The sequence below is a fragment of the Canis aureus genome, chromosome 5 (assembly GCF_053574225.1).
Source record: "Canis aureus isolate CA01 chromosome 5, VMU_Caureus_v.1.0, whole genome shotgun sequence".
Lineage (NCBI taxonomy): Eukaryota > Metazoa > Chordata > Mammalia > Carnivora > Canidae > Canis > Canis aureus.
In genome coordinates, this window is record NC_135615.1 from 11,336,249 (window position 1) to 11,361,079 (window position 24,831).

A 24,831-nucleotide genomic window follows, 5' to 3' on the forward strand; every position below is an offset into this window, starting at 1 on the left:
AGTTATGATCGTGGCCCTTGGATAAGATTACTTCTTTGGTTAAGATCAGACATGAAAAGATAGTCCAAAGCAAAGTCATTGAACCCTGATCTAATTCAGAAAATCAGGGCTGAAAGCCAGATTAATATTGTGAGTTCAGAACCTTTTCCTTTTAAATGTTCTTAAGAGTTGAAATTGCTTTTTTTTAAAGTAGATAATATATTAAAAATGCTGATACACTTTTTCTTTTGTGAATGAAGTGTTGTTAGGAACAAACACAAACAAACATTCCTATGTTAGGAAACCCCAAGAACACTCCCAAGGTTTGATGATTCTCTAGAAGGTCTCTTAGGACTCAGCATGGAGTTATATTCATGGCTATGATTTATTACAGCAAAAATACACAAAGCAAAATCAGCAAAAGGAAAAGGTGCGTAGTGCCGGGTCCAGAGGACACCAGGCACAAGCTTTCAGGGTCCTCTCCCAGAAGAGACACACACACTTAATTACCCCAGCGATGAGTTGTGACAACATGTGTCAAGTGTTGCCAACCAACAAAACGTGTAAAAGATTCCAGTCCTAGTGTTTTCACTGGGGGCTATTCACAGAGGCACCTCTTGCCTGGCAGTTACCCAATTCCAGATTCCCAGAAAAAAAGCTAGTGTCCAGCATAGACCTATTGTTTGTACAAACAGTTTGGGCACAGTCTTATTGGTTAATGGTAGTGGGAACCCTCCCCAAATCCAAGTTCTTAGAGACTCGCCAAAGGCCAACCTCATAAGCTGGTCTTTCAAATAGAGCACTCAGGCCTGCTACAGTAACTTTCTTTTGCACAGGGCTTGTAAGGAAATGATGATATAATAACAAATTCTTCTGACATCGGAGTTCTGCTCTCACATTTTCTAGTTTGAGTGAAACTTTAACATGGTCAAGTAAACAAAAAGCTACAGAGGGAAGAAATAAGTGCTCCCCAGGGAGAAGGCTCAGCCGGGAGTAATTGACTGCAGTGTGGCAAAAGATTTGGGGAATTGTGTGGAAGTGGGGGGGTTGTTTGACTTTGCCAAGAATGAAAATAAAGATTAGAGATTGGTTAGAAAGAGCTGGCAGTTTTAATATTAGTGGACTCCTATAACATTAGAGATTTATGTCTATTTTTTGGGGTTTCTTAACCTTAGCAGTGTTGGCAATTTTGGACAGGATAATTGGGGTGGGGGGTGCTGTTCTCTGCATTGGAGGATGTTTAGCAGCATCCCTTGCCCCTACCCACTAGCTGCCAAGAGTACCCACCACCCCACCACCTGCCCTAAATCACAGGTAATCCAAAATGTCTCCAGACTTTGCCTATTACCAAATGTCTTCTGCAAGAACCACTATGTTAACACATGATTTACAATAAATAAATTCATAAAGACCTTAACTTCATATGTCTAATGGCTTACTTAATATCTCACATTCACAGTATTTTTCCATTTATCAAGATCTTTTGTGTGGTTCTAGCAACAACCTCATGAAAGAACCAGGAGTCTTTTATCCTCATTATATAGATGACAGTAAGGAGGCACTGAGGTTATGTCAGTCTGCAGTGCAGAGCAAACAGAAAGTACTACTACTAGTAGTAACAGTAATAATAACATTACTGTCATTAGTAATAGATACTTTATTAAGTGCTCACTATGAGCCAAACATTGTTTGAAATGCTTTACAGGTGGTAATTTTGGAATAAGCCTGAGAGATGCTACCCTTATGCTGATTTTGCAGATGAGGAAATTGAGGCCAGAGAGGTTAAGAAACCTACCCAAAGACATACAGCTAGTAGGTAGAAGATCCAGGTTCAAACCTGGGAAATTTGGCTTCAGTGCTCTCATGGCCACTGGGTTCTGGATAAAAAGTGAGGTCCTGGATGCTCACATTCTCCAGAGTATTCTTTCTTATAACTGTGTCCATGGAGCTTGCAGTTTGCTTACACTGCTTTTCTCACTCTGACCAGCTCAGTGGTTTGCATATAACTTTCCTCTATTCAAATCAGCTAAATCTCACAGAGAGAAAAAATTGGAAATCTTTCTGTAACTTAACTTTGCTGTTTCAGATGTTGTCTTCTGTTATTATCTTGATTCTTTCTCTTTTTATTTTGATTATAGCATTTCATGGAAATCTGGGTTTGTTGCAGCTGGCAGCCTAGTTTGATACATACACTTCATCTAATTCTTGTGTGCTTCAGCGAAGAGACTTCTATTTATGATGCTTAAACATTCCACGGTATTCTTTAGATCTTTCCAGCAGCTCCCAATGTATGATATGCCATAATTCCACAATTACATTTATTTTCCAGTAAATTTATTAATGTACCAATTCATCCACATCTTCTTTTGTATTTTTTTTTCCTGTTTCTCTTTGAACATCATTTCTCATGCCTTCTTGCTTTCTGTCTTACATTCTGACCCCTAATATGGACAAGGAGGAAATACACCTTCTGTAGGCCTGGTAAAGAAATCTACTTTCATTATGATTTCTGTTCAAAACATTTATTTTCTGAAGACTTTCTACCACCATTTAAATACGGTATTGGGAAAAAGCTAGAATGAACTGTATAGGACATCAGTTAACTTGCAGTTAATTTCCTTATCTGTTCTAGTGATCCCATGTGGGACCACTAGGCCCTCAGTTTATCTCTGCATCTGGTTTCCGGTTTTTTTTTTTTTTTTTGTAGGTGTGGTGGGTGGGGAAGAGTTGAGACTATGACTTCAGAGCAGAATATTGTTGGATTAGTGTAGACGGATGTTACTGTTTAGACACAGTGTTGAAACATCCATTATATTAGTCATGATCCCTTGTAGTTTCAAATATAAATTTCTTCTTTCTCCCAGCATTTATTATCTTGGTTATTAATACTAAATTGAACTTCTTCTCCTAGGTCAAAATTTTAGATAATTTCTTCCTGTTATGCATCTTTATTTGCTTTTTTTTTTTTTAATTATATTTACTTATTTATTTTAGAGAGGGAGTGGCAGGGGGGTAAAGGGAGAGTATCATTTTTTAAAATTTAAATTCAATTAATTAATATATAATGTATTATTGGTTTCAGAGGTAGAGGTCAGTGACTCAGTCTTATATAATACCCAGTGCTCATTCCATCATGTGCCCTCCTTAATGCCCATCACCCAGTTGTCCCATGCCTCTACTCCGTTCCCCTCCAGCAACCCTCAGTTTTCTTCCTATGGTAAAGACCCTCTTATGGTTTGAAGGGAGAGAGAATCTTGAGCTCCATCTCACAACCCTGAGATCATAACCTGAGCTGAAATCAAGAGTCGGATGCTTAACCAATGGAGCCACGCAGACACCCCTTGTTATGCATCTTTAGATAAAGCCACTGGATATACAGATGAACCCACCATTACAGAATCATTACATTTTAGGATTGGAAAAAAAAATACAAAGTATTGCCATCTGTTTATAGTCCTCAGTGTAATTGCATGGCGTGTTAGGTTTGCTGCTTTGGCCACCCGGTCAGTAGAGTACGTCTTCTAAAAAAACCAAAACAGCAGAAGTTTTTCAATTTGTTTGTTTGTTTTCCAGTGTGCCCGTTGGCCAAATGGAACTCCGTATGGCATGCCAGAATCAGATTTATAAAAGTGGTGTTTTATTTACATGCATGTACTTTCTGAGTTCAGATCTGTCATCTCCTCTCATTGTTGAGTCAGATGGTGAGAATAGGTTACTTCCAGGAAGTGATACTTCAGAACGAGAGGTATAGGTGGCAGGTGAAGTTTTGTTAGTATCCAGATAGCAATGATTTTTGCCTCGTGTGGAGGAAATTCACATACCCATAGAGAAGTAGTTCCAGATTGCACCTGCCTCAGCAAAGTTCACTTTTCCACCTCAAGATCCTGCTCAATCTAAAATTCTCCTCAGTTTTAAAATCATGTTTACTTAAAAAATTCTGTTTAATTTTTAATTAAACATAAATAGGCAGGAACAGGTTATCCCCCAAAGTCTGTCCCCAAACAAAGTTAACTGGGTGTTCAACAGAGTCTCAATGGGCTAAACTTCCTGTAACACATTTGAGAGCAGATTTCAATTACAGTTTTCAAAGTTAAAATAGAAATGTAGCATTTTTGAATTAAACATTATGGAACCCCTGAAAAAAATCTCTGTGAAACTTTATTCCACAGAATATATTTCAGAAAAACCCCATGTGCTATGCTGTTATTTTAGCTTTAAAGTATAGCAGTGCAGAGTTGCCACATTTGGAAGTCCAATGAAATTCAGCTGTCCAATACTGACGTGCAAATATTCCAGAACACAGAGAAGATGTCTGTCCAGCTTCTTTGTGTGGAGCACAGTTCAGAGGTAGCACCCAAAGGATATGCCTACCACAGAGGCTGTGACTCCAGGATGCAGAGAGGGAGAAACCTTGTGGGCTGTGGCCTCCTCCCTTGAATCAATACTCTAGTTTTGACCAACATTTTAAGTAAAGTTCACTGTCTAGTTTCTGAGTTTGAATTAGAAGGTGGAAACAAGAAGGGAAGAAGAATGTGCCAGGCTGAGTGCTGTGGGAGAAGTGATCTCTTACATTCCCTAAGTCGTGCACACACCATGATTTCCTATGATCTAGGTCATCCCAACCTTGGTAGACTTTGAAAGCACTACTGCTTTACATTGTGATATGTTAATATCTATGAAGCTGACCTTAAGTTATTCTGACAAAATTTACATTAATTTGTATGTGCTCTTGGAAGGCAGGAAAATTATCTAAAGGTTTTTGAAGGATGTTAATTAAAATATTTCAAATGCAACCAGTAGTTGTGGGGTTTTCACTTCAGTTCAATGGAATCTTTCCTTATATAGGACATTTAATTCCTGAAGAATGCTGGGAAAATGAGGCAATGATGGACAGTTCCTACCATGATTCCACAGGGCTACAAAATATTTTTAATCCTGATTTCAGAAGTGCTATTGTACTGTTGGTAGGATGTACAGAGCTTATTTGCACTGACAAGGGATGACTCCATCAGCCTTCTCATGGGAAGCCAGGGACAGGATGCTGCGAAGAAGCCTCTACAAGGAGAGCGAGGCAGAGGGAACTTTTGAGAAACCACAGCAAGAGACACAAGGTGGACATCACCAACGAGAGGGGCCAGGGAGGGGGCTCTTTGAGGGACAGCTCTTGAGTGCCACAGCGTTTGTGGTGATAGAGTCAAAGCAGCTTCCATGCCAGCTGAGCATAGGGAGGAAGCAGATGAATCAGTGTTTGTAGCCTTCCTCACACAGGGAGCAGATGGCCTCACTTCACCGCTGGGAGGGCCTGTGTGTTTGCATGTGTGTGACCATCTATTACTTAACGTGGTGAAGCTTTACTGTGACTTGACCGTGTGCTGTGGACACATGGCTCATGGTTATCTCCCTCTCTCTCTTACCTTTCTTCCTTCTTTTCTTCTTTACATAAATATTTACACATATTGTTGAAGTCATATTGTGAGCCACACACTGGCAGGTGCTGAGTGTGTTCTGACAAGAGACAAGACCGCCTGTTTTCGCTGACACAGAACATTCCTTGTACTGTGAGACAGAGATGTGTCAATAGGAGCATGCAGATGAGTATAAGGATTACAACAGGAAGGAAAGTACATTCCAGGGCACATTGGGAAGGCCAGGAGTGCTTCCTGGAGAAAGTGACATCTAAGGCAAGACCTAGGTGGTGAAGGGGAGTCAGTCAGAGAAGCGGGGTGTGAGTGTTCTGGGCTGGGAGAGTGGCGTGTGGGGGAAGAGGTGGGAACGGGAAAGGTGAGCTCCCTGGATGGAGCCTGGGGGTGAGCAGAAAGACTGTAGAGGGTGATTGTGGGGCCTTGGATGATAGGAGACTGTACTTTATTCTCAAATCATGGGAAGACGTTGAACAGTTGTACTCAAAGGAGTAATGTAATCAGATTGACATTTTCAAGTATTTGTTTGGCAGTTTGAATTGGAAGGACAAGACTGGCAAGTGTTATAGTTACCTAAAAGGAAAATGTGGCCTATCATGAAAATGCAGTGGAGATGGAAATGTAAATATATCCGAGGCACATTCAGGAGACAGAATCAATAGACTTGGTGATTGATTTACTGAATGTGTGAGGAGGCCAGATTATCCCTTGGTTTCTGGCTGGGGCAATTGGGCACTAATAAATGAAAGAGTAAGTAAGAGGGAGGAACTTGTCTTGGGGATGGGGTAGGATATTGGACAGTTCTGTTTCACACTGGTTGAGTTTATGGTGGGTGTGGACCATACCCAAGTGGAAATGCCAGTGGCCCTGAGATACAGGAGAGCATGCTGGGCTAGATCTGGGGATAATCAGCACATATGCAGAGATCACCCACAGCTCTGAGAATCAATGAATTCACCCCCGTGATCACCCCGACATAGACTGAGAAGAAGCCCGTGTTAGAACCCCAAAGGGGATGGGCAGAGAGGAACCCAGGAGATAGAGAAGGGACAGTCACAGAGGGAGAAGCTAGGCTGGGAGTGTGTGGTGACATAGAATCCAAGAGAGAGGACATTCCCACATGTAGCAGCAGTCAGGCAAGAGGAAGACAAAAAGATGGCTATTGCATGTATCCAGAGGAAGTTATTACAACTTTGACCAGAGAAACATCTGGAAGCAGGAGTTAGAATCCAGAATGTATGGTGTTGAGGAGATAGTGGGAGAGGAGATAAGCAGGGACAGTAAGTTTAGGCCTTGTTGAAGGAGAGAAGAGAGTCTCGCTGCACAGGCTAGAGTAGTGCGTGGTTGGAGGGAGAGGTGGGAAAAGTCAGGAGAGTCTTAAGCATGCTTGGATGCTTATGGGAAGCAGTGAATAGAGAAGACAGGGTTGAAATTTTGGGAGGGAGTGGGGTAACTGTTGGTAGAGGGTCATGAGAATGGAGGAGGAGAGGGGACCCAGAATAATGATCCAGAGATGCCCTTAGCCACGGGGAGAGACACCTCTCTGCACTGTGATGGGAGGGAAGGATAAAGCAATTGGTATTAAAGCATTGCTTTGCAACATGATGTTTTAATTATGCTCTGTTAAAAAATTTCTCCACAGACACTACCCAAAGCAGTCCTTCACGACGGTGGCAGACACACCTGAAAATCTTCGCCTGAAACAGCAAAGTGAATTGCAGAGTCAGGTAACTTTGCAAAAGCCTATCTTTATTATATCGGTACTAACTAGTAGTCACAAGGCCACTCTTCTGAGATTTCATTGTTGTTCTGTTTACACCCGGTCACTGGCTGGTTTGGGGACGAAAGGCTGGCCCGGAAGGGCATCCCGGTGAAAGCACTGAACATCTGTTTAATTCCTGGTTTTGGATCATCCTGATATTTCCGGTTCTGTTATTCACACGGGACTAGGGCAACTAAATGAGTTCTGGTCAGAGTAAGTGTTTCCCAACAATATTGATTTATTTGGTCCTAAATATTTAAAAACATTTTATAAATAGCTTTTCCACACCGCATATGTAGGGGAAAGAAGAGGTGTTAACTTGACCCAGTTGCAGTGCGTGTGGGGCTAACACCCTGTCTGTGTATCTCACACCAGCCACTAGCTTTGTTTTCATCCTGTCACTTTATTCATATTTCTTTCATATGTCACACTGACAGCATGAACAAAGATTAGAACACCACAATTGGCTCCCACTCAACCATTTTGGATGCAAACCTGCCTTCAATATGGTGAAACACACTGGTTAAGATGAGGGATTCAAGTGGCAGTATTTTCTGCAGGGACACCCCATCTCTGAAGAAACACAGGCACTCCCTTTCAGAGACATTATCTTGCCTGCCCCACTGTGGGAAGATGGTGAACAACATGGCAGCCTGTTGGTCAACCTTGCAGTAAAACAACGCCAAGGAGCAGGGAGGGTAGGCTGAGTCGTGGTCCTTCTGCTGCTCATTGGCTGGCACCTGGGGCCAGCCACTCTGGTTTTCTGTGCTTACATCAAGTGAGACCGTCTGTCTTGTCTACCTGTCCTGGGTGGTGGCAGGTATCAAAGAGGTGGTGAGTTGTGAAAGCATTTTGAAAGTTAACAGATATATGGCTGTGAAGGCTTCTTATTTTTAGTATGGCCCCTGAGAATCCTTGATACAAGAAAAGGAGAATTGCAGAATTTGCAAAGCAAAGAGGAACCTGGCTAATACGCTGTGAAAATGCCAGTTGTGGCTATTCTAAATGAGGGCCGTTAGCTGTCAGCTGTAGCGGATCTAATGACGTCTCTGCAAGGTTATGTGTTCACAGGGGACGTTGTGGTTCCTGCCACCCTTTCTCGGGGTCTCGGGGCCCCTTCTCAATCCATTTAGTTGGAGCAAGTAGAACTCAAAATAGAGGTTGCTGCCGGTTAACAACACCACGAAGACTTGGTTGGCAGTTAGTTTTTGGTTTTGTAAAATGCTAATTCTTGTGTGCTAAGCCATTAGTTCAAAAAATTGAGTGCTGGCCAAAGAGAGGCAGTGTTGCAGAGCCGGCAAGACACCCCTGCTCATTCACACTGTGGAGGGTGCCAGGACTTGGCTCCAGTCTGTGCAGATCCAATATGCCTTTCTTCTCATCAAGTTAGGATTAATTAGATAATTCTGGAGAAGTACTTCGAGCACATTGGAAAACAGAACTAAATCAAGCAATCAAATATTTGTTTCCTGCCTATGACATGTCCTTGTTCTGTGCAAAAGAATTCATAATTAATTAATTTTCCCTTCAAAGAGCTCACAGGATGTGTGAGGAAACAGGACTAACATAATCTTACCTCCCCCACCCTGCTTCCTGATGGCTATCTTTAATTTATGATAAGGATTCCCAAGGGGAGGGATGAATGTAGGTTGGACTGGTCAGTGGTACCTGCTAGAGGTGGATTTGAGTGGAGCCTTGAAGGTTGAGATAAGATTGGATTTAAACACTTGTCTCCTTCCTTGGAAGGCACATTGCTCCCTTTGGGTTCAAATTAGTGGTGACAGGTGCCTTGAGCTGGGCCCAGGAACAAGCATTTACTGTTTTCCTACCACATGCCTGACTCTGGAAATGCAAAGAGAAGGAACTCACTGTTTCACAAAAGGCTGATTTTATTCGCTGTCATGGGGCAACCTGCAAGCTTCAGATAGGCTGGTGGGGCCAGAGCTGATGGAGGACCACACAAAGTGCTCTGGAGTCTCCAAGCAGTGGTCAGGTGAAGGCAGTAGATGCTTCTTCAGATTTTGGTATAATGTCATCTCTAGAAAGAAATGTAGGACTTCTTCAGATAAATAGTATGGAGAAATTCAACTCAATTCGAGAAACATGTATTGACTATGTACTATTGCAATGAATTGTGCAGGGCATTGGGGGTATGAAGGTGTCATCATCATCCATCTTGCTATATTCTGGGCATAGGATTTTACATGCATTGTTTCTTTTAATCTCAAACAGCCCTGTGAGACACATATTTATGATTATTATTCCTCTTTATTTTTAAAAGATTTTATTTATTTATTGGCAGGGGAGAGGGAGTGAACACAAGTTGGGGGATGGGGAGAAGGAAGAGCAGATTCCCCACTGGGCAGGAAGCCTGACACGGGGCTCGATCCCAGGACCCTGCAATCACGACCTGAGCTGAAGGTAGATGCTTAACCGACTGAGTCACCCAGGCACCATTATCCCTATTTAAATGAAGCACTCAAACTTTAGGGACTTTAGATTACTTGTCCTTGCAAACTTAGTAAGGAGTTGGGCTTGGAATAGAACCCAGTCCATGGTGATGTCTGCCAACCCCCATTACCCACACTCTTAACCTGTGCTCTGGTCCCTTCACTCAGAAGGCACCTGGAAAGGGAGATCCATAAGCAAATAGTTGTAGTACAGGAGGGGAGTGCAGCATATGCAAAGGTAGAATTTTGCATAAAGTACAAAAGTCATTCATAGGAAGAAGTCCTCTTCTACCTCCTCCTCCTCCTCATTATCAGCAGTAGTATTTTTCTGGGTGACAGATGAAAACACTTCTATAAGAGCATTTCTGTTTTTGCAAAGGCATAGAAAGGTATCTACCCAAGTGGTAATATTCATTCATGACAATTGATTTAATTTTAACCTATTAAGGACTTGGTTCTGTGGCAGAGCAGTAACTTAGAGTTTTGACATCAAGAAATCTGAATAGCCCAAAAGTTTTGGTGGAAAATTGACTATTAACATTTTAATTAGTTGTTTGTAATAATTTGCCATACTAAAAGAGTCAAATCTGCTCATACATTTGGAGATTCTGAAATCCTCTTTTAGCAGTTTGGTTAAAACTAGTTCCTTTCTTTCAGTTCATTAGCTTATCAAATGAGCCAAAATGAAGGAAAGACAAAAACTAAAATTTGGTTCAACCTAAAAAGTTATTTATAAATACGCACTGTAATGTTCTCCTTTTTCTTCCTTTATCTTTTTTCCCCTGTCTTTTTGAGAGGGTTGTAAACACTGCCAGCATTTTTTCCCCCTAAGTGTTAAAGTCTCTCAAGCTTTTTTGGGATTTGTATTAGGTGCCAGATTGTCCTAATAAAATGGTGAGAAATATTGGAGAATAAACAAGCAAACCATGAGTTAGTTTTTTAGAGCTGGTGGTAGGCAGTGGTTCCCAGGCATTCTCCCGCTTGCAGACAGCAGGTGCATGCCTGCTTGGCCAGCCACCGACTGTGGAGGACAGGAACTGTCCTGGCAGTGGGCAGTTGAGCTGGAGCGGGAGAGTGAGAAGGAGAAGCACTGCTGTTGTCACTCTCCTTTCATCCCATATCACAAGAGTGACTGCTTCATAGAAATGGTGTAAATGGTTTGGTGCCCCCACAGGCCCACAGTAGCCCACTCTACAAGGAGCAAAAGTAAAACTCTACTCGTAGCGGTCTTAGTAACATTAGACTTCACCTGTGGGGCATCAGGCTGTCACTGCTGCAAATTTGGGGCTGGCGTAGTATCCTCTTTCTGTAGGAAAGTGAGCCCGGAGTTCCAAATCCCTGCTTTATAAACTAAACAGGAATGTGAACACTTTATAAGCCTGGGAATCACTAAAGTTGAAACACTTGGGTGATATGAGAAGCCCCTTAGGAGAAAAATGTTCTCTGTGTATTACTTTAATATTATGTCATAGCAAACATTTCCTATTTCAGGCTGTGTAGCATACTCTCTCTGGAAGGAAAGGGGCAGATGTTTTGATGTTTTTGTCCCTTACATTATTTTATCCAGAAGCAGACTTCTTAAAGCTGTTGGAAAAGGTTCTGCATAGCACCATGAGGGGAAGACCCTGTAGAAAGAGAACTAAGTGGGGCCAGAGTGGTGGATACGAGGGCCAGCCAGACCCCTGTTGTCAGACCCCTGTTGCCCGCCTGCTTCTCGCCTCCCTGCTCCCAGGGCCGGGGGCGGGTGTCTTAGGAAACCCTGGCCCTCTGGAGGGCAGAGTCCTGCGAGGCACTACATCCCCACTTAGTTGTTTATGTGATTGGCTTAGCTGTTTGCAATCATGCTGAAAATAATAGAGATTTGGGGCTCACTGTGTTCTTAAATGGAGTGTGTGTAATTTATGAGTGCTGATAAGATGAAAGATTGAAAATGATTATGGAGAGAATACAAATCATCCTGCAACCTTTGAGTCTTCGTTTCATAATCTGCGCCAATTCTTTTTTAATCTTCCGTGTCTCTGTGGAAGCATAAAACACATGGCTCAGAGGGAATACAATATATGATAGCAGGAAGGGTGAGAAGGGAACGTGTTTTTTTTAATAGGAAACATAATAGTTAGATGGCTTTGTGGGGGAAATGAAGACACGTGTTTAATATAAGCCTCTGGAAGCTCAAGGAAGTCGTGCTGTGGCATGTTTTCTCTTTCTCCGTTTGCCCCTGGCACCTTTCTGTACCTCCTCATTCTATGGTTGCTTTTCCGGAGGGGTTTTCTCTCATCGTCTGCCATCTAACCATCCCTTGAGGTGTTAACTACCTACCTAAAGCAGAGCCCTCTCGGGTGGTAGTTGCATTTTAACAGCAGGTCATTGAAGACTGACTTCCTTCAAAGCAAAGAAAGTCAAACTGGGGAATTGTTGACAGATGGGGAGATACTTGGATAGCATCCTCTGTGTGCTTCAGATCCCATCCTGAGGGCCCCCACCCAGCCCTAAATCTGACCTAAATGTCATTTGCCACAGGGCACCAATCTCAGGCCACACTGGGGACAGTGTAGTGAGACAACCCCAGGTAAGTCCACTCTCTGGGGATTTGTGGTTTAGTTGGGGAGAGGATGGTAATAAAAAAATTAATAAAAGTAGGTAAAATTGCAACAGCGATAAGATCTGTGGGGATGGCTTGTGTATATTTTAATTATGTCCTAAAACATTTTCAGGGAGTTTCAGGGAGCTTGAGTACTTTTCTGCAGACAAATACATAATGGGATCTCGGTCGGGCCTGCTGCTTCCAGCCTGGCTGTGTGTCCCATTTCTAAATGCCTATCAGTTTTTTGGTTTCCACTTCCTGAACTTGGCTGACTTTCCTTTTTCTTCCCTGGGTCCTCTTCCTTATCTGATCCAACAACCTCAGCCTTCTAAAACTATCTCCACATAGTTTTTGTTGGTAATTCTCATATTCTGCTGATCTTGGGTGAGAAGCCTTCCATACGTGCCTTATTATTTTCTCTTTTCTTTGAACCCAATTTTGGCAGCTTTATATATAGTTCCCATCTTCTGATTTTGCATCATTCTGATCTTATGGCGATGCTTTTTGCTTTCCGCAATAAGCACTTTCTCGTGCATGTGAAGGTAAAAGTTCATAGAGAGAAGCTTCGGCATGTTTCTTAGCAGGGTTTTGAGGCAGTGAAAATGATGAGAGATTATGTTTCACATATAAGAAGGGATGAATGTGAGTAAGAACTTCAAAGAAGAAATATTAATTCACTTGATATGGCACATTTCTTCCAGGGAACATAGCATGCTGTGCAGATGTTAACTCTAACCCTCACGATTCCCCATAAGTCAGATTGTTTTTCTATTTTGCTTCTGGATAAAATGATGTAAGGGACAAAAACGTCAGTTGTGACAGACAGCGAAATAACCAAGATGTTTTGATTTGCTGTGTCATGATGGGGTTTTAGAGCTTTTCATCATGGAGGCCTGGCCTCCTACTCCTCAGCCTCCGGAAGTGACCCATATTCTTTCCATCTGGTCTTGGAGTCCCAGCATACTGGTTATTTGGTGCCTTCCTGGCTCATCTCATCTCGCTTTCCAGCACTCCCACAGCTCACGGGGGAGGATGGGAGTGCTGTACTTTGGGTGGCCAGCCTACAACTTATTTGTTCTTATTCTGTGGGCCGGAATCAGATTACTGGTCCTTTAATTAGGCATTTGAGTATGTTGCCTATCAATTTTGTGGCTCTGGGATCATGACTATAACAGCTATGATGAAGAGAATATTTTTACACCATTCAGTAAATGTGCTTTTCATCTTTCTCTTCTATAAATTGTGTTCTGCCAATACCACCTCACATTTATGGCTCTAGAGAAAGACGAAGTGTAAACCTCACTTTGAGAAGGGTAAACTATGGTCCCATGTAGAGCCTGTCTATTCTCTTTTGGCCATGGTGGATATTGTAGGAAGAAGGCAGAAAAATCAGTCTGAAACATGACCTCCCTTTCTCTTCTGACTGAAGTCTCTGAGAGGGAAGATGGGGAGGTGGAGGAGAGGAAGAAGCAGAGGGGTCCACCCCACAAGACACACTTCTGACTTCTTCCCACCAGGACAGGGGGCCTCCACAGCGTGTGGACATGGAGAGAAGCTGAATTTTGTTTCCTAGTGTCTCAGTCTCTCATGTGGCGTGGAAGGTGATGGAAGTCCCAGCGCGCCTTGCAGAGGAATGCCAACGGTCCTTGCAGGGGTCCTTGCTGGGGAACAATGCGTCCCTGTCGCCAGGGGTGGCTTCTGCCGGTGGGGAGTGGTCGTAAGACCTCCACGAGGAAGGACAGATTTGGCAGGTGATACTGGCAGGCTTTTTCTGAGCCAAGGGGAGATTACACCATGAGGCCACCAGCCACAGCCTCAGGCAGCAGACGCTCGTCATCGGCAAGACAAGGAGATGCCGCTGACGCCAGATTAGAGGAAAGAATGAGTGAATGTGAACGTGAATTCAAGGCTTCCCTCTTCCTTCATCCAGAAGTCACTGAAGCCCTCCCGGCTCACACACACTTAGGTGCCATATTGGAGCCGAGACAGGAAGCACGAGGAGATCTGAATACACCTAACTGTTTATTTACTTATTTATTTTTAAAGATTCTATTTATTTATTCATGAGAGACAGAGACAGAGAGAGAGGCAGAGACACAGGCAGAGGGAGAAGCAGGCTCCATGCAGGGAGCCCCATGTGGGACTCGATCCGGGGTCTCCAGGATCACGCCCTGGGCTGAAGGTGGCGCTAAATGCTGAGCCACCTGGGTGTCCCATCCCCAACTTGTTTAAATCATTGAATGGATTTGCTTTAACGGCTGAGACTAAACTTAGTTCCTTTCACTTAGGTGTGATGGGGACTTGTGAGGAATAGCAGAACAGCTGCAGGAAATGGACATTTAAGTTGCTGCCCTTTGAGAGATTGGGGTTCGAGTCCTGCCTCTGTGACTTTGGGTGCCATTGGCCTTTGATCTTTTTAGGACACAAAATAACGGGTTGTACCAGGTGATTTTGAGAATTCCTTCCAGGTATAAAGTTCCTCACTGTAGTACGAAAATGTTTTGTGGTAACATCTCAGGTTAGCAAAGATTAAAAGAACTTTAAAGAAAAGGAATTGCTATTCTTTTTTTTTTTGTCTGCCAAAATAATAATTGTCAGACCTTTCCTTTCATTTGAACTATTCCTTTAAAAGCCTATTCTTCAGACTAATCTCAGATATTGGCTGCAGGTCTGAGGAAGTTGATGGGCAAATCAGCTTCACATCAGAAGATATGCCTACTTTTGCACTAAACATGTTCAAAAATAGCAGAGGACAAAAATAGCCACAGTCATAATATCCATCCATTGATAGAAGCTACTCTCATCTTTGGTTCTACGTCTCAAATTTCCTGTGTAGAAGCAACTAGAATAACTGTACATATTAGTATACTTCTAGAAGTGTTTTAATTATTTTAGCTCACTTCCTTTACACTTTCTTGTTTTAAATTGTTTTCTTGAATGCCTTTGATTATGTGATAGCTTTTGGACTTTAAAAGTTAGTGTTTTCTCACTACAGTGTTGTTTTTTTCACCTCCCCTTGTCCTTTCTTGAAGCAGTTTGTTCTGCTGAGGCATACAACCTTGAGTTGGTTCAAGCAGTGGCTCCAGGGTAAAAGATGGTGCTGCTCAGTACAGAGAAGCTCATCTAAAGCAGTCCCATTTTATTCAATTAGTAACTTCATGCAATTGAATATTTCTCAGTACTCTTAATTGATTCGTACTGTTTTTTTTCCCTAATAATGTATTTTTGAATGAAGGACGCGTCTCTGAAATCACTGCTTCATCAAGGAATCAGACAACAGAACCAAATCAGTTGTGCAATATTGTATTCAGAAAACACCTTGACGGCAGCCAGCAGCCACACAGTAGAGTTTATTAGCGCAACTAATGTTTTGACTCTCATAAAGTACTTGTATTTTCTTTTAGCAAAAATTATTTGGCTTAATTATCATTCCGCTTTGTCTCAGAACTTTGCTTATAGCTTCCACTTACTTCAGAGGGACTGCCCACTGGGATAATAAAGATGGAAACTGGCCTAGGAAATGCTGTGCAGAAGGATGGCTCTGTTGGCTTCATTCTTTTAAAAAGCTGCTATTTGGAATAATCACTGTGTTGTATTCTCAAATGAAAACTCTACTTGGGCTTCCAAGAATATTGATTGTACTCTCTTAATGGAGTGTTTCTCATCTCAAAATGTCTGAAGAGAACAATTAGAATTTCCTCTGTTCCTTCACCCCTCCCTGCCTTCTCTTGATTTTTGCTGAAGTCAAGGATCAAGATGATGGTAAGTCAGAAATTAAGTTAACACAAATTTGATCCTGACTGGAAGGGAAGTTCTGGCTTCTTTTTGACAGACACACTGAGTTTCCATTTATGTGGAATTGTTTTTACTTCAAGGGAATCTATAATCTGCAAATATCTACTAAGGGAAATCTAACAAGCATCTCCAGCTACAGATTTAGCTTCCCAGGCACACAGTAGTTTTAGACACCAAACAACTAAATATACCAAATTTCACATTCTTACTTAAACTGAAGAAGTGGAGGATAGTGAAGCCAAGGATCCTAACCTATTTTTAAACAACCAGTCTTAGAGCCATTATAGTCTTTTTTCTTTATCTCTGGAATAGCTATAATGCTTCTAAATTATTAAAATTAAAACTAAAATAAATCTTAACTATTTTCTGCTATTGCACATATACTTACTTAACAAGATTTCCTTGGGATTAGATAATTGCCAAGGCTCTGAAATTTTTATTTGCGAATATTTTACTCTCTATAGGGATACTCCTCAAAGTCTTGGATTTGTGTATATACTATATACATTACTATATATAATACGTATAAAATGTATATTGCATTTATGTTTGTGTATGCATGCATATACATTATGCATGTATTTATATAATTTATTTATTTTAAAAAAATTTTTATATAATTTGTATATGTATATAATATGCATATATACTTATACATATATACATATATATACACACACACATATATAATAAAGCTAACTTGGAAAGACAATGTTCAGAAAATAGCCTCTTTGAAATTCTGAAAGGCTGAGAAATCATGAAGTGTTTTTTCTTTGTTATCAATGGCTAAGTCTGATTTAATTCACTGCCGGGCACTGAAAGAGCCACACCATCACAATCTGAGTTCCCATATCATGTAAATTAGCTTTGTGGTTCCTGTGTCTTTTCGTCATTCCATATGTTTTCAGAAAGAGCAAAAATGAAAAAGTCTAACAGAGATAGTATTATTTCTGAAAGTGAGGTAATGAGATCTTTTTCAAAATATGGCCTGTTCCAGAGAACAGACCACTCATCCTGCAGTGTAACAAGCAGAAACACAGAGCTTTACCCTTTTTGATCAATAGTTTATTAATTAATTTTTTTTCAGTGCCTGTTTTTTTTTTAAAGATTTTTAAAATTTATTTATTCATGAGAGACACAAAGAGAAGCAGAGACACAGGCAGAGGAAGAAGCAGGCTCCATGTAGGGAGCCTGACGTGGGACTTGATCCCAGGTCTCTAGGATCAGGCCCTGGGATGAAGGTGGCACTAAACCGCTGTGTCACCTGGGCTGCCCTTTAATGCCTGTTTCATCTTTGTTACTTGTTTAGGATTTTTTTTAAATTTATTTTTTATTGGTGTTCAATTTACCAACATACAGAATAACCCCCAGTGCCCGTCACCCATTCACTCCCACCCCCCGCCCTCCTCCCCTTCTACCAACCCTAGTTCATTTCCCAGAGTTAGCAGTCTTTACGTTCTGTCTCCCTTTCTGATATTTCCCACACATTTCTTCTCCCTTCCCTTATATTCCCTTTCACTATTATTTATATTCCCCAAGTGAATGAGAACATATAATGTTTGTCCTTCTCCGATTGACTTACTTCACTCAGCATAATACCCTCCAGCTTGTCTTAGATTTTAAACTAGAAGCCAGAGATTTATTAATTTAGTGGTGATTATCTAATAACTGTGCTAAGCAATTGTCAGGATTATATTATACCATTTGATAAGAGTGATAATGCATGAAATGAAGCAGGAACAATGCAAAGTCATTTCATGAAAATTAGGAGTTGATAAGAATGAAGAATTAGGGGTGCCTAGGTGGCCCTGTCAGTTCAATGTCTGACTCTTGGTTTCCACTCAGATCATCATCTCTGGGTCATGAGATTGAGCACCAAATTGGGTTCCTCATTCAGTGCGGAGTCTGCTTAAGATTCTTCCTCTCCCTCTGCTCCCCCTTCCCCCTTTCTCTAAAGTAAATAAATCTTTAAAAAAAAAAAGAATGAAGAATTAGACACTTCCTTGAGAGGTAGACAGATGCCTTTCTAATTCTTTCTTGCCATTAACCACAAAGTAAGAAAAATCGTGATATTCTTGATTTCAAAACTTTATTAGCAAAAAAATGTCATTGAAGGACTTAACCATATTTCCCTTAATTTAATTTCATACGAAACTGCTTCAGTTACTTACTGGTTGAATCTCTTCTTATGGAATACCGTGCCCTCAGGGTGAGGATGTGCAGAGAGAAGCAGCCTCAGTGAGGGAAGAGAAGTAACATAGGAAAAGACACAACTCTTGGCCTAGGGGGTTTATTGGATCTCCTCAAAAGATCTTCTCCCAATTTCTGTCAATTCTTATTTTTTTTCTGGGCAGCATTTAGCTTTCTCTTCTCACTGTATGGAAATGCTTACTCCTTTTTTGAATGAAAGCCCAGAATGATTGTCCCTTACATGGATCAAATGCCACCTGGTCTGAGAAACAATATATTGGAAAAGAAATTGACCTTTTATCTGGTTTTGGAAATAGTTGTCTCTGTTTTCTGTTTCCCAGCACCCATATACCTCCCACCTCCTTTTAAAAAACACCCATACTGTTTCTTAAACTTTTTGTAGAGCTTGCTTCTTCTTAAAATGATGTGGATGAAAAATGTTTTTGATTGCCTCATGGACACTGGAAACGTTCTCTAATAAAATCCACTTTTGGGCAGCCCGGGTGGCTCAGCGGTTTAGTGCCACCTTTAGCCCAGGGCCTGATCCTGGAGACCCAGGATCGAGTCCCACGTCAGGCTCCCTGTTTCTCCCTCTGCCTGTGTCTTTGCCTCTCTCTCTCTCTCTATCTCTCATGAATAAATAAAATCTTAAAAAAAATCCACTTTTTTTCGGTTGTCATCAAGAGAATTAAATCATGTCATCAGCCATATCCAACCCTCTTGTTATCCTTCAAACTCCAGAGGAGTGGCACCTAACCCTTTTTGGGTCGGAGGCCCCTTTGGAAATTTAATGAGCCATTGAACTTCTCCTTTGAAAAAGGTACAAAGGCAAAAATATGTCAATTTTAGAATATAATTACAGGGAGTTCATGGGAGAGTGAAGGCCATTGGAGTCCCAAGCTTTAGGGGGAGTGGCCGGATTGGCCAGTGGGAAGAAGAGTACTGGCTGAGTTTAGAGATTCAGCAGAGACTAGAGGATTGCCCCAGAAAGATTATGGATTCCCTGCCTACTAAGCATAATGTTATTTTATCTTGATTAAAACGATAGCCGTTTGGGAAATGTGAAATGTTACTGCCTTAAAAAAAAAAAGCTATCTAGCGATAACTGTTAAAACTTAAAAATACATATACTCTTTAACCCAGTAGTTCTACTCTTGAAAATCTCTGCTGTATGAACAAAATCATCAGCATATAAGGCATATGTATAAGGATCTCTAGGATAGCATTGTTGGTAGTAGCAAAAACCAGGAAGCATAGTGAAAGCCCATCAACAAGGTAATAGAATAAATTATGATAATCCATATCCTAGAATATCATGCAGCCATTAGAAAGAGTGAAATGAAGGCATACCAGATGCCTTGTAGGGATGTCCATGTGGTATTGTTCAATAAGAAATACAGATAGAGAAAATGATATAAATTCTAAAACTTTCCCTGTGTGCATGTGTATGCATATCTGTGTCTGTATTTGCATATGTCTGATTGAGATGATATGTTCGGGGAGAAAAATATGGACTAATTTATACTAGCTGTTAACACTGGTTCCTGGGACTTATCTATGGTAAGCCAAACAAAAAGGAAAAAAAGTATATACCTGTATAACCTATATGCAATATACTGTACAATAATAGATTATACAAATTTATAATCTATATATAATCTACAGATAGATTGTATATATCTGTATATATGCATACATTTTATACATATATATATATATATATATATATACACACACATGTGGGTAGAAGTAAAAAGAAATACAACAATGATTTAGAGGCATATTTGCTGATAGGCATTTGACATTACTTTCTTTTACTTCTCTCTTTTTTTTTTTTAAAGATTTTATTTATTTTTTCATGAGAGACACAGAGAGAGGCAGAGACATAGGCAGAGGGAGAAGCAGACTCCTCACAGGAAGCCTGATGCGGAACCTGATCCCAGGACCCCCGGGATCACAACCTGAGCTAAAGGCAGATGCTCAACCGCTGAGCCACCCAGGTGTCCCATCTTTTACTTCTTTCACAATCAATGCCACTGAAGCTTTTCAGTTCAGTTTGGTGGGACTTAGCTGGCTTATTTGACCAGCCTGGGATCTTCCTGTTGAGCTATTGGATGAATTTCCTATGACTTACTGTTCTAAAATTAGTTGGTCTTTTTAACAAATGCTTGTTGGATGTCTATTTTATGTGTGTACTAGGTTTTGTGCTGGGAAGTACTCAGAGAACTAAACCATTTGTGTGTGTGTACACATGTGTGTGTATGTGTATGCATGTTTGTGTGTGCATATGTGCATGTGTGTATGTGCATGTGTTTAGGTGTGTATATGTATGTGCATGTGCATGTGTTTCGGTGTGTGTAACTGTGCATGTGCTTGTCTGAAGGTGTATAGCTATGTATGTGCAGGTGTTATGTGTGTGAGTGTGTGTACATGTGTGTGAGTATGTGTATATATGTGTGTATGTATGTGTATATACATATTTGTAAATCTGTAGGTGTGTGTATGTATGTGTGTGTATGTGTAGCTGTCTATATGTGTATGTATGTGTGTGCATATGCATGTGTGTATCTGTGTGTGTACAAATTGGGAACTGTTTGCAGCTGCATTTGAGCTTCCTTTTGTCTGTTACGTTTCTGTTCATTTGGTTGTGGGTGTGTAAATGGAGAGCATAGGTGTTGCTCTTATGTTGATAAGAACCTAAGAATTTGTTTGGAGTAAGATCTTGATTTTCCTGCTTTTGCTTGATTGAATATCTTATTGTCTAATTGTCCATCTTTTCTTCAGAAATGCCCAAAGACCTCGAGAGAGGACAGTACTGAGAAGATGTAGGAGGAGAAAGACGTGTGTGAGGTGCTTCTTGTGTATCAGTATTTCTCAAAATTGTGATTTCTTGTGTCACAGATACCTGACCTGGTGAGCATGTTGAAGATGCTCATATGTGGCCTGGCCCCACATCCACCTAGAGGGAGTCCAGAAATCTGCACTGTTACTAAGTGCCCCATGTCATTCTTTTTTTTTCTTCTTTAAAGATTTTATTTATTCATGAGAGACACAGAGAGAGAGAGAGAGAGAGAGGCAGAGACACAGAGGGAGAAGCAGGCTCCATGCAGGGAGCCCGACATGGGACTTGATCCTGAGTCTCCAGGATCACGCCCTGGGCCAAAGGCAGGAGCTCAACCACTGAGCCACCCATTTTATTTAGAAGAGATTTTTATTGAGAGAAAACTTGATACTACCAAACACACACAGTTTCATTCGGATTGTAAGGAAATCAGTTTAGGTCTGAAAGGGACTAAAATGATTTGAAGAATCAACAGTCTTATAGTGAAATTCAAGTGTTTTTAATGTAACAGAGTGAGTCTATACATACATATAAGAGAAAATTTCAGATTACTACATATTTTGTTGTTTGTAACTACAGAAGTAAAATCAGAAGGCACAGATGATGCAAAGTTCTTTGGGAATTCTTGATTCTTTGGGCAATTTTTGGTTTATTTATAAACTTTCCTAATAGAGATGAAACCTGAAAATGTTTTTAAAGATGTCTAAGATTTATCCCCTTTTCCACGTTTCTTCCCTGACCCTTTTATCTGAAATGTCAAAATAATTGAAGGAAAGGTTAGTTCATGTGATAAGCACTAACGGACCATTTTTCTACATTGCTCATGTGATTGTACCTGTGTAGACAACAACTGTAGTACTATTCGGATTAGAAAGGCCCTGTCTGAGAACCTTTTATCTCCACAGCAGGATATATACACCCAAAGTCAATGCAGGGAACCCATGACATCATCCCTCAATCAATAATCATCGATTGAGTAGAGTCGGTCTCAGAGCTGTATATTAGACACCACGAGGGACACAGAAGGAAGAGTCATAATTTCTGTCTTTGAAGAACAATCTAGTTCAGAAAATAGTTCAAATGTGCATGTTATGACAAGGTACTGTAACAAAAGCCCCTTTCAAAAAATACTAGGGAAACCAACACTAAAGGAATGATCATGGGGCAGGGGAGGTGCTGAACGGCAGAGACAGGAGTTGGCAGAGAGGCAATTGCATTGGAGCAAGACATGAGGCAGGCGTGAGCACAATCCAGAGCTGGTTCCATCCAAAAAGTGCCAGCAGGACCATGTGGGGGATCAGTCAGGAGAGTCAAGTGAGAAACAAACCTGATAAATTGAATTTTTAAATCTTTAATTTTCTGTGGATTTAAGATCTTAGAAATTCATTTGTATCATAAAATGCAAAGATCGTTGAATAGATCTTTGACAAGGTAAATGTTCTACAGTTTAGGCTTTCACACAGTAGGTGGGAACTTAAGTGCTAGATGACTAATTTCTGGTGTTTATCTGCAATCCTAGAAGACATTTTTCCCCCCTGCATGGGGCACAAAACTCTGCTACAATAATTTGTGAGTAATTTTTTATGACTCATATTAGTGAGACTCTTGTTAATTAACATTTAAAAGAACAATGTTTCATCCACATTAAAAAAAACCTCCCTCTTTCCCACATCAGAGATATTTTCCTCTTGTCTAAAAAGTACCTATTTCTTTTTAGGGTTTGGCATTTACACTGAGCCAGTTTTTAATTTTTTTTTCCTTTGGAAAGGAAAAAAAGAAACACAGAAAAACCCACTAACCAAACAAATCACCTGATTACTACCTACAGAGAAAAAACACTGGCTTTGTTTTTTCTTGTGTATGTTTTTTTAGATCAATCCTTGTACGAGAAATAGTTGTATTAGAAAAATAGAGAACCCGTTTGGATAGTTGGTGTAGTGGGTGTAGAGAATGGGTACATTAAATTGCTATCTAACAGAGCAAGGGAGACAGTCTGTATTTTCTCTTGGGAAACAAAACATATGACTCTTAAAAAGAAACAAAAAGACTTCGTTTTGAAGGAAAGTGTTGACTTGCCAAAGAACATAAAGCTTCTACTGTCTGCTCACACGTGGAGTGTGAAGTCACCTCCTAATTACTGATGCCGGGGCTTTACCAGAAGTCCTATTATTTTTCTGGGTTTTTATTTCCCTGGAGTACCTGTGATAATGTCATGTATTTATTTTGGTAGACCATGAAATTATGTCCACCTTACATTTTACGAAAACCCAGTAAGTTCCATGTCTGCGTGACATGGGCCCCACTCTCCTTCTTCTGTGCCAGGCTACCTCTCATACCAAGTCCCCTTTCTCCCTGTGGAATGAGGCAGCCAGGCAGGGCCAGCTGACCGGCCTGGGAGGGCAAGGACCCCATGTCCAAGTCTGAGAGTAGACGGACTTTTTCCTGGCAACCTTCATCTCTCTGACATCTTGCCTGCTTCTTTCTGGAGAGAAACATGGGGTCTAGAGAAACTAATCAGGGGATCCTTTGTTGGCTCCCATGTTTCCGCTGTGCTTCCTGTCCTCATCCTCTACCCTTGGTTCCCAACATGGACAGTCATGACCATCTGTCCCCTGCCTTCCTTCTCTGCTTTCATTGTACTTTTAGCACATCAGCTTTATCCCAGATCTTTGTTAGTCGCCCAAATGGCACAGCACCCAGAAAGACTAGAGGTGTGTTATCTGGTGTCCTCTGCTCCGTGCAGAGCTTTTGCTGACTTACATCCATTTCGGGTTATGACTTTCTTGTTTCACAGGCTTTCTTCCTGTTTGCAATATATATTTAATCTTTCCATTTCCAAATGTGTTTAGAGTAAAAAAAAAAAAAAGATAGATTTATTTATTAGAGAGAGAGAGAGAGAAAGAGAGAGAAAGAGAGCGGGCAAGCAGGAATGGAGGGAGAGGCCAAAGGGAGAGAGAGAATCTTCCAGCAGACTCCCTGCTGAGTGCGGAGCTGAGTGCAGAGCTCCACCTCAGGACCCTGAGATCATGACCTGAGCCAAAACCAAGAGTTGGATGCTTAATTGACTGAGCCACTCAGAGTCTAGATTGAAACAGATTTGAAGCCTACTTAATTTTTTTTTTCTTATACAGATATTTCACTCTCTGCTTTGCAAGTGCTGGTTTCCTGTTTACTCCTCTATATAGGAATGGCTTCTCTTCCTGCAGAAACTTGTGTTGTTTGTGGGAGGTCCAGCATCCTGCGACCCTCTGTAGATGGGGAAGGTGACAGGCTTTGTTGAGGCCAGGAAAAGTCTCTCTCTCTCTTTTTTTTTAAAGATTTTATTTATTCATTCATGAGAGACAGAGAGAGAGAGAGGCAGAGACACAGGCAGGCTCCATGCAGGGTGTCTGATGCGGGACTCGATCCTGGGTCTCCAGATTCACGGCCTGGGCCAAAGGCAGGCGCTAAACCGCTGAGCCACCCAGGCTGCCTGGGAAAGTCTCTTTTGACTGAGAACATGAGTGAAACCAGAATCGTCCCGTAGTGTGGCATTGGGCGCTGAGCTAAACCACCCGTTTGAGCTGTAGCTTAGGGCCTCCTGTGTGGCCGTTCATGTGGGTCATGTTAAGGCGAGACCAACACTTCACGGTGAAGATAATAAACGTGTCGTGGTGGCTACAGTGCCCTTCGGCTCCTTCAGCCTGACCTTTCCCTTCCCCTCTGCCGAGTGGCCAAAGTCCTTTCTGAGCCACAGATTCACTGATGATGAGGATGGTGACACCGCCCCAGGCGCGCATCCGACACATAAAGGTTCACGGCTGCAGTTA

The 24,831-nt window shown here is 41.3% G+C and overlaps 1 protein-coding gene across 2 annotated transcripts in view; it reads left to right on the forward strand.

The window, feature by feature from the left end:
- NEBL (nebulette) overlaps positions 1-24,831 on the forward strand; it is a 343,159-nt gene that overhangs the window by 112,635 nt on the left and 205,693 nt on the right. For both annotated transcript variants that reach the window (XM_077896878.1, XM_077896879.1), the window contains exon 3: positions 7,042-7,126. In XM_077896878.1, coding sequence (XP_077753004.1) covers positions 7,042-7,126 — 85 coding nt within the window. The remainder of the gene's footprint in view (positions 1-7,041; positions 7,127-24,831) is intronic.